This window comes from Macadamia integrifolia, unplaced genomic scaffold, assembly GCF_013358625.1.
Source record: "Macadamia integrifolia cultivar HAES 741 unplaced genomic scaffold, SCU_Mint_v3 scaffold90, whole genome shotgun sequence".
Taxonomy (NCBI): Eukaryota; Viridiplantae; Streptophyta; class Magnoliopsida; order Proteales; family Proteaceae; genus Macadamia; species Macadamia integrifolia.
The window spans coordinates 571,603-582,720 of NW_024870574.1; the positions used below are offsets into that span (position 1 = coordinate 571,603).

The following is an 11,118-nucleotide window of genomic DNA, read 5'->3' on the forward strand; positions in this document are numbered from 1 at the left end:
CCAACTTGATTTTTTTTTTTGGTCTATCTAACTGTCCAATGAGACTTTAGCTACAGTTACAAAAGAGGGGAATTTGTGGGGTGGGAAAGGAGGGGGGGGGAAGGGGGGATAGGAAAGAGTACCTAAAGATATGAGAGTCAAAGCCGTGATCTCCTGAGAGCATGAACTCTACCAACAAGGCATTAATTAACCTTGTTTCGAGTTTAGAGTTCTTTGGTTGATGGGAATGCCAAAGGTGGGCAAGCTCTCCTAGATTGCTAAGCTTATGAGAGAGGTCCTTTTGTATATCCTTTTCTCTTATATTTCTTAATACAATTGTTTTTTAGTGGAAAAAAAAAAAGCATCAACTAACTAAGCAAGCAGTTGTTTTCCAACTTGAGGATTCTCATGTTACAAATGGAGGCTTATGTGGGAAAACACAGACGTGTTAATTAATTTTCTCTTGGGGTGGATTTTGTAGGCTAGGATTATAAACTGATTATATCCTTACATGAGCTTAGCTAACATGATCTCTCTGAAAGAGTGGAAAGGAGAGAGAAGAATTACCGAGATCAATCTATAACAAACACCTTCATTGTTTTAAAGTTCTTGCGACAAGAACTAAGGGTACATTGATCACTAACCAGTGAATTACATCCATATGCTCCCCTTATTTTCCCATTTTTTACAAAGTACCCTTAACCTCAATAGTTTTTTCCTTCTTTATTGAGTAAACCCACCTCAGCTATCTATCTACCACAAGAATCAACAAGCTATCTGATCCCTAAATTGAGAGAGTTCTTCAAAGATGGGGAGTCTCTTGGATCTAAAAGGAGTCCAGTCACCAAAAATCTGGTCGAGCCCTTCTGTAAAAATTTCTTCTAGGTTCTGACCCAATCGAGTCAATAAATACTCGGCCGATTGAAGCGATTCCAGCTCATTCAACAGTTCGTCTGCACGATTTCTCGACTTTGAATCGTCTGAACCAGTAATCCTACATTGCAGGACATCTTCAAGAACAGACCGGGCTTCATCATATCTTCCCTGTTTGATTAGGCATAAACCCAAGTTGCAGGCCTTGTTTGCATCAGGCTCGATCAACTGAGCTTTTCGATATACCACCTCAGCTGCCACATAGTTCTTTTGTTGCATATAAGCCCAACCCAGATTACCCTGCGTTTCAATTATCAATGTGATCATCAGTTGGATGAACAAAATATAATGAATGATTTCTAACGATTGGAAGATTATAATCAAATATAGTCTTCAGGGAGCTTGAAAAGCCTAAAGATGAATTAATTAGTGCAATTTTCGGCTATGGTTAAGTTTAAAGCTTAAAAAATAAAAGCAACAAAGATGCCTATGAGTATCTACATCAGGTTACTCACATCCGATGTGGGATTATTATTTTTGTTTTTCTTGTCGAATTTCGAGGGACTCGACAAGATGGATAGCTCTCTCTCTCTCTCTCAATTAAAATCCAGTTATAATTATCGACAAGATGGATAGCTCTCTCTCTCTCTCTCAATTAAAATCCAGTTATAATTATTAGAACAGTAGAGAAATTAAGAAGTCTTAGCATCGGGCTACTCACATCCGATGTGGGATTATTATTTCCGTTTCCGCATGGAACTCCAACCAATAAAAGACTAGATAAGATGGGTAGTTCTCTCTCTCTTAAAATCCAGCCACAACTACCGGAACTAGTTGAGAAATTAACAAGGCAATTCATGTGATAACAGCTTACAAGTATCCTGGAAGTCTCTTGCTTGATGGAAACCTGGAACTTCCTCCCATGAGAGCGAGCCGTCTTGGTGGGTTTGCCATTGAAGGCTTCCCCTTGGTATATCATTCTGAGCTTCTGCTTTAGCAGCTCAATCTGTTCATCTACTCTTCCACATTTCTGTCGATGTCGACTATCTTCATAGTCAGCCAAGTATGCAAAAGATAATTCATTTTTTTTGTAACGTGAGGGGAGGGATTATTAATTAGTTTAGATGTATATACCTTGTATAAGTCGATGAGGACATTATCCAGGGACTCCTGAGCCTGTTTGGAGCAACGATACCTAAAGGATTTAATGGCTTCAATGGCTTCTTCAGCTCTGTCCTGCTGCTTCATCACCACAGCCATGTCCTTGAGTGCACTATCTACTTTATCTCCTTCGTTTATTGCCTTCCAGAACAATAATATCGCTGCTTCTGGATCCTTCAGTACCAGCTGAAGATTCCAAAACGGCAAAGCATAATCAGGAAAAAAAAAACCCAAAGACAGTTCAGACTTTGAAATCTTTTTCTGTTCAAACCTAAAAGACCTAGATGCAGTTGGAGTGGCAAAAATGTTATAGTTAAGAGGGTGTTTCAGCAATTTAGGCTGTGTTTGGTAATCAAGAGAAGAAAAGAAAAAAAATGAAAAGAAAAGAAAAAAATCTAAAAAAGAAAAAAAAAATAGTATGTTTGGTTATCATCAAAAGAAAATAAAAGGCTTTTTTTTTTTTTTATCTGTTTTGTGTTTTTTGCAAGATAAAAAGAAAAAATAATATAGAAAAGAGAAGAAAATAAAAATAGTATATTTAATTACCATCAAAAGAATTTTTTTTTTAATATTTTCTTGTATTTTTTTGTGTTTCTTGTAAGATTTTTTTTTGTTGGTAACTAAAGAAAACTTCACCATTTTGAAGTTCAAAAAAGAATATTCTCTTGGTTTAGGACATGACAAACACAAAGAATTTTTTAAACCAAGAAAAAACTATAATTTTCGTACTTTTGTTCTTTTCTTTTCTTAGTTACCAAACACAGCCTTAGAGAAATGATTATGAATAATAATAATAAAGAAATAAAAAAAAGAAGCGTGGGAATCCGAAAGGTGTCAAAGAAAAGGTCAAGAGAATATAATTGATGGATCCAAAAACTGGCCTTGGTTTTTTGAGTAACAAATTATTGATATTTGTAAGTCTTCACATTCCACTATTCACGTCCAATGTGAGATAATTGCTTTCGCAAATTTTATAATCTTCCCTTTCACATCGGCAACAAGTCAGCCCCCTACCGGGCTCGTCGGAAAATTAGAGATAGTACTAGTATTAGCCTATGTGCGAAACTGACCTGAATTATACCAGAAAAACGACCCGTATAATTGAGATTTGCAGAAGGGTGTTTGAGTTGAGAAAGGAAAGAATAAGAAAAGGAAATATTAAAATGACATTTCTGATGAAATTCTGTTAAAACAAGCCAAGCAGCAAATGCGGAACCAGCAGAATTTTTTTTTTTCCTCAAACAAAATAAAATCGAGTTTGATAAAATAATTCAGATCACAAAACCCATAAAATCATTTCAAGAATTTTGAATTCCCACAAAAGAGTTGCAGATCAAACACAGAAGGAGGTAAAAAAATGAGACTTTTTTCTTCTTTCTAGACAAAAGAAAGAGATATTAAAAGATGATACCATTAGTATTAGTACCTGAGTATATTTGGCTCGAACATAAGGACTATCTCCAGAAGGAACCTTGTAGATAACATGGAAAGGCTCCTTCTTGTCTCCTTTTCTCGAACTCATCTTCATAATATTCTCTACCCCACCTTGCATTTCTTGATTCTCAATCTCTCTTTTCTTTGTTTCTTTCTCTTTCTGTTTATCTTCTTCTTCTTTCTCTATCTATCTCTTACACTGTCGTGGTTGAAGGTGGGATCGAATGGAAGTGTTTATAGTGAGACAAGAGGGATTCCCTGATCCAGGGAGTTGAGAGATTTACAGACAATAAGAGAGAAGTGAGAGATGGAGGAGGAGGAGGGATAGATATAGAGGGAGGAATCCTGGAAAGTGAACCTGGACATTTTCCCGACCCCCTTCTTTCTCTATTTCTGGGGATAATGACTCCAGCCAATTCAAAAAAAAAAAAAAAAAAAAAAAAAAAACTTTTTATATTCCAATCCAATAGTTAATAGAGGGTCCATCCACCTTGTCAATATATGATTTTCTTTAATAAAGATTTTGTCAATATGAATAGAAAGTGAAAAAATAACCATCTACAATTCTCCATTGTCTATGGATGCAAACTTTTCATGGTAAACTCCGTGGAAAATATAACAAATAGAAAGAATAATAAAAATCAAACGACGTAATGATGTATGTGGTTCGATAATATGCCTACGTTTACACAGAGAGAAGATAGTAATTTCACTTAAAATGGATAAAGGATTGTAAACTCTATTGGAATTTTTCTCACCCCTAACTGTGTTTAGGAAGAATTTTCAATAATCCAAATAACTCTCAATCTCATCTATATATAAGGAAATAAAAAGAGAAACTTTTCTTTCATCATCCTACCCCATGGAAACCCCGAGAGTTTTCTTAGGTCTACCACCATTGAACCTAGCTATATGGACCACTCAGGTTTCGTGGCCTAAAAAATGAAGACAAAACAGTTGGATGGACTTGCTCATATGGGCTTACCGGTCCTTTAGAGGTAGTTCATAGCTCAGTCCATAGAATACAAGACATCAATCCTTAACATTTATGTATTAAAAAATTTATATAAACATATGGAGAAAAGATCTAAATTTGTTGTTGAAGGCTTTGGGTAACTTGGACCCAAAAACAAGCAGATTCAGTGGACCCCATCGGGACCAAACATCCAAATTGATATTTGGCAGGAAGGATGAAGTTTCTGTAAGTGAATCTTGACATCCTTCTAGATCTTATACACACCAAAACCCTAATGCTAGAAAACTTGGCAATATGAGATCATTCATAAGATAATGTGCATGTCGACCATTTATTGGAAAAAAAAGTAAGATTTTTTAACCATCTATTGGGATCCAGAGGTGATCAAGAGCCAATTCATATAGCATAGGTCGTTGGGTCAGGCATTGCCCATTGGATACTCATTTGAAGCCTTCGAAGGGTTTACGTGATCTAATAGGACTTTAATGTGAAATAGTAATTGATAGGGTTACCTAATCCTTCTTAATCATTCAACAATCAACAGTAAATCCTGATAAGGTCAATGTATTCAGAGTTTTTTTTTTTTTTATATGAATTTAAATTTTGTTTAGATGAATGATGCGTATTCAGAGTTATTACAAGGTTATTTGGAAAGTGATGATTTCTCACGAAGTCCAATTGATCAAATGGAAGAAGGATGTATCTAGACCTATTTAAAATATTCTCAGTATGGATCGTAATCATATGATTCAAAACATGGAGGACGTTCATCCACCATCTGAGGGTTTAGAGACCCCTACTAGAGTTTTTGTACCTTTCCAAAATACCCTCTTAATATCTCTTTTTGCTCATCTCAAGTTTTATGGTGAATGGACTCCTATTCACCATGGGCATAGGAAAAATTGGTCCAAAATTATTATGTATATCATGACATTGACCTTTTAATTATAGTATGTAACCAAAAGAAGTATAGTACAAGAAGATGGACACCTTACATTTACGAATGAGAAATATTCAGATGTACCATACATTTATGAATGAGAATAATTCTATTTGAATACCTTTTCAAAAAAAATTTTTTTTTTTTAGTGAGGCAGGGTGTAAATAATAAACAGTACACACCCATATGTGAATTTGCAGGAAGAGAGAGAGAGAGAGAGAGAGAGAGAGAGAGAGAGAGGATGATTTTGCCTTCTAACATTAATGATATCCAAGTGAATGTAGAGGATAGATGTAGAATCCATTTTCTCAATGTGATGAAATCTCTAAGGAATCTCTTCTTGGTCAAGAGATGGAGGGTACATCCATATGGGTGACAAGGTGAGGAAATTTAAGATCATTTCAACCTATATCAAATCTCATAAAACGTCTTACAAGGTGAGGAAATTTAAGATCATTTCAACCTATATCAAATCTCTTTTTGGGATCAATCCCCATATGACTGATGTAGGATTGTAATATACCATTATGCTTTCGAGCCAAGATCTACGACGGCCCACTCTAGATTAGGTAACCATTTCTTAGGGTTTACCCTTTGCTCCAGAATCTTTATTTGGCGGATAGCATTTTCCTAGTGACTTCACTTTGACATTTGGTTGTTCCTTCCTGACGAGAGTTGGGACCGAAGATCGGTAGCTTTGATCGACTGATATCAACTTTAGAAGAACTCAACTCCATAAATCGATTTACAAAGTAAAGAAACTCAAGATCATATCAACTCACATCAAATCCCTTTCATAACCGTTATAAAATCAACTCTATATGGCTGATATAATATCGGAAATTTTAGTTTATTTTTGTTTTTGTTCTCATAACTTCAATAGAGTTGTTGAAGTGCCCATTTAATTTGGATTGAGTTTTGGGACCTCAGTATGGTTGGGGTTTTGGTCTTGTACTTAAGGCTTAGTCAAGCTGCCTTGATTTGCTGCATAGATGACCAAAACAGAGAAGACGAGGCACACAAGCATCTAATGATATTGAGAAAAAGCCAACTTTATCAAACCCATGGAAGCTTCTTCACCACATCTTCTGGAAACTAAGTCAAACAGTGGACTTGCAAATTATTACAACGTGAACATATATCTCTTGGATAAGAAAAGTAAGAAAACGTCCCTATAGGATTTTGACATTCCACACAAGGTACTTGTTTTGGCCCTTTTTGGGTCTTTTTGTGACTTGTGGACTAGTGAGTTGTGACTCGTCCTTTGCGTCCACGCCCTTCCAAGATTAATATGACTTTCAATTTGTGAACAATATGAGGACACGTTTTGCAGATAATTATAGTTTTGCAACTTCTATTGCAGTAATGTTTGAATATATTTTGAGTTTATTTATTTATTTTTGTTAAAAATTCAGTTAAATATAGTGAAGGTAATGTTGAATGTGACTCCTCGGAGTATTATGTGGTAATCTTTTGTTTTCCTGATAACAATGTCGAAGGTGAGACTGAAGCTTACATATAAGTTTTTGTTTATCATCTGGGCATTCCCAAATGTTAATCTTTTATATATATTTCTCATATTCTTTGATATACACTTTGTTGCTCTTTAGCTTGTGATGATTAGGTTTGATTCAATGATAGCGAAGCAAGAGAACTGGTCACTATAAAATTTAGTAGGATAGAAATTCTGTGAATCATGGTGAGAGAGGGCGATGGTGAGGGTGACTGGGGTGCTGAGGAGGCTAGGAGTTTGGGTGATGGTCAAGATCCTAATGGATCTCCACCCATTCCGAGCACTGCCTTCCCTAATGATGAGACATTGGATGCTGCTACTATCCCTGCAGAAGGAGGGCCTTCTGAAATTCCGATACCTAAAAAATCTTATGCTAATGTTGTAGGAAGTGCACTGCCTGTGGTGGATGTTCTCCCTGATCCAGTACATGCTAGGAACTCTACTAAGGTGATCATCCCTCAGGATGCTTACGAAGAACGGTTGGAACATTGTCGATTTGCCCTGATCAGTATAATCAATTTCAGATTTGTATCCTTGGATGCTGTTCGAAGAGAGGCTCATGAAACCTGGAACCTGAGGGGTAATGTGAAGATGGTGCCTATGGGTAAAGGCTTCACTATTTTTCAGTTCGATACCGAAGAGGACATGGCAGCGATATGGAGGAGAAGTCCCGTGAAGGTTGGAGGTCAATATGTTAGCTTTCAAAGATGGCATCCTGATTTTAATATTCATGAGAAACCTGTCAATAAGGCTTTAGTTTGGGTGAGATTTCCAAATTTGCCTCTGGAATATTGGCATGAAAAAGTTTTGTTGAACATGGCAAAGGCTGCTGGCCGTCCTATTGCTCTTGATCATCGTACAAAAAATGTAATGTATGAAAACTTTTCTCGAGTCCTTGTTGAAATGGAGATGGGGGGATTGAGGCCAGAGGAGATCCAAGTTGAACGAAGGTAGCCTGGGACCGAGAACCTATTCTGGTTCAAGTAGAAATTACTCTACGAAGACGCTATGGTGAAGCGTGGATTCTACAAGAAAGTGGGTCACACACTTACTGACTGTAGGGAGAAGAAGTTAGCAGACTCTAAGGTGGCTTGCCATGTGGTCGATGGAGGCATCCATGGAGCGCAATACGTTGAAGAAGACGGAGTTGGCTCGGTTCAAGAAGGTCGAGTTAACTCAATGGGGAGATCGAATACAGAATCTTCCTTTCCTAGTAGGTCTCTATCTCCGCCTATTTGTGGAAACTTGGAAAAGGAAACTCCCTTATTGGATGCTAATTGTGAAGGAAGGTATTTACTCACTTCCACAACTAGGCCACCAAATCATGGGATCCGGATCCTCTGTAGCACGGGGGTGTGCTACATATCATGTAGCGCGACACTCAAATGTGACACGTGTAATTTTCAAAATGTATGATCCAGATAACTGATTGTGCAAATCAACCATTCTACATGAAAAGCAGGGAGCCTTCTGTTTATGTTCATCCTTTTTCCCCTTCTTCGACGATCAGAGATTGAGAAGAGTCGTATCCTTCTTCAATGGGAAACTCTTCTCCTGCCCCACAAAATCTAGGATTTTGAACACCAAAACACCATTCTCAATCGACTAATCAGAAGAACCAGCTCCTTCTCTAATGAGAAAACCTTCTCCTGCCCCCCAAAATCTAGGGTTTTAACACCAAAATACCATTCCGCCATCGACTTTGTCTTCTAAGAATTTCTCTTCCATTCCCAACTGAGAAGTCCTCCGTTCCCACCTGAGAAGAAGCAAAGTAGAATGAATTCATCACTTGATGATGTCACTCTGCATTGCCTTAAGTTAAGACTGGGTTCTTAAGGCAATAATATCAAGAAACGCCGAATGGATGGGATGGACAGGACGGATTATATCCAGAACTGAACTTCAAACCAACATACAAACCATACTATGATTCTGCAATCTCACAAGAACTTGAACAAAAGAGAAAACCCAAAGAGAGAGAGATTGCGGATGATTAGAAGAACAGAAGAACCCTGCTTCACGTGTACAATAGCTAATTTACACTATCGGTTTTTTAGACCCTACGTTTTGAATATTACATGTGTCGCCTCTCAATGCCGCGCTACACGATATGTAGCACACCTCCGTGCTACAGAGGATCCGGATCCCAAATCATGAGGTATCCCCAACCCACGTTGATTCTTCCAGCCATTCTAAGGAGAATTTAAATAATGAGGCTGCGCCTCTTATGGAACCTTTTATGGAACCATCTAATGATCTAGGCAAGGTGCAAGCTGGGTCAGTTGAATCAGATGGATCAGATGGGTCGGTAGGGACTGATGGGTCTGAGGATGAGGTGGAGCAGGGTAACGGGCTAGTTGGTCCAGATTCTCCCCACGTCCCTCATTCCTCCCTTTGTATTAGAGAGAGCGACCAACATGGCCTGCCTTCCCATGGTGGTACAAAATATATGAGGAACAACATTATCACCCATGCTTTTGCTCGTGGCCATGGAGGAGCCTCACGAGGTGGGCAGGTGCCCTTGGTTTCTGATGAACACATTTATGTGTGAAATCTAGGGTAGTAAAACATGCATTTTACATATTTAGAATGGAGCTACCTTGGGTTTTACTCTCTTTTTGCAGGTTTTATATTTTCAAGGCCTTAAGGACTATCGGGAGCTATATCTTCAATTTTACACGTAAAGAGGTCCTATTTCTTTCCATGGTTGCGAAGAGGACGAAATTCTGAGCAAGATGGACGTGTTCAATTAAAAGTACACATTCGTTTGGTCACCCGTACAAATGATTATTCTTTTTCGGGTCAGAAAAAGAATAATGGATCAGAACTGAACCGAGATGCAGAACCAGCCCGTTTGCAATTGTCCCAGAGGTACAAGGAATACTCCAAATGCCAACAAGGATCGATAGACCACATCTTTAAGTGATTAAAGATTTGTTTTTGGTAACAACAACTACCTAGCTTAGTTGGTGAGCTATGGTGTACAAAATTCTCTTGCTCATCAAGAGGTCTCAAGTTCGAATCTTATGGTTGTTTTTTTTAGAAGATTTTATTGAAGATTTCCTGCTTTTCACTCACTTAAAGTACTAAGGGCATGGAGGGGATTTCCACATCAAGTTAGAAGCAAGCAAAATCGTGGAAGCAAGAAGAGAAGAAAAAAAAGGAAAGAGAAAAAAAGGGGAGAACCAAAAATTGTCCAAATCTTCTCTCTCCTCCACATCATCACCAAAGATTGTCCAAATCACACAAAGGAAGAAAAAAAAATCGTCCCTAGGAGAGAGAAAAAAAGAAGAAAAATAAATTAGAAAAAAAAAAGGAAAGAAAATAAGCAAAAAATTTTAGGAAATTTCTCAAAATTTATTTCTCTCTTCTCTCTCCTCCATCTTAGCACTTTTGGACTCAAAAGATCTCACAATCAATTGTGGGTTTCTCTCTTTTAGGAAAGAGAAAATTGTTACCCTACCTCTCCATTCCCTATAAATACAACTCACGTAAGAGGAGGAGACACAATTCATTCTTCTTCTAGTTTTCTTTAGTTGCTCTCTCTCTTCTTCTTTTTCTCTTTAGTTTTAGTTCTTCTCTATTTTTGCTTTAATCACTTTTGTAATAGTTTTTTTTATTTCAATTAATGCAAGTACTCTTTTATTTTTATTCAGTTCTTTTTATGTTTATGATTTATGCAATTGAGTTGTAATTTTTTAAGTTATAGTTCTAGGCTTAGATCTAGGTGACAAGATCACGAGCCGTGGAGCAATTTTTTTTTTTTCAAGTTCAAGCATTGATTCAAGTAAGTAGGCTCCTTCAGTAGTCTTCTCTCCCCCCTCTCATTCCCTCTTCTGACTACCCTTTCTTTCTTAATTTAGGATTTTTATTTTCAGTCATTACATTATTGCTATCCCTTTCCCCCAAGGTTCATGGCTAGTGTATGTGTTGGCTTTGCCCCTCCTAGCCATAGAACCATCAATTTATTGCTTTTATTTTAATTGTCTCCCTTTCCCTAAAGCCAAGTAGAGAAACCCTTGTAAGAATGACTCTCTGGTCAAGTAGGGAAGCTCATATTATGATGCATTCCTCGGGCTAAGTAGAGAAACCTACTTGTGAGTCTGTCTCTAGCTTTATCCCCTTTCTTTTACTTTATTTTTATTTCAGCATTTTTTTTCTTTATTTATTTATTTTTTTTTTAATTGCGTGGGTTGTTTATTTTTAGTTATTTATTTATTTAATTTTAATTGCGTGGCTTGC

The 11,118-nt window shown here is 37.3% G+C and overlaps 1 protein-coding gene across 1 annotated transcript; it reads right to left on the reverse strand.

The window, feature by feature from the left end:
• Nucleotides 1–542: 542 nt before the first annotated feature.
• Nucleotides 543–3,732, reverse strand: LOC122070359 (protein SULFUR DEFICIENCY-INDUCED 1-like). Its single transcript, XM_042634504.1, has 4 exons — nucleotides 3,440–3,732; nucleotides 1,987–2,199; nucleotides 1,727–1,882; nucleotides 543–1,152 (listed from the first exon to the last, which is right to left on the reverse strand). The coding sequence occupies exons 1-4, from the start codon at nucleotides 3,563–3,565 to the stop codon at nucleotides 745–747; spliced, it is 903 nt and encodes a 300-aa protein (XP_042490438.1). The 5' UTR covers nucleotides 3,566–3,732; the 3' UTR covers nucleotides 543–744.
• Between the last annotated feature and the right edge of the window lie 7,386 nt (nucleotides 3,733–11,118).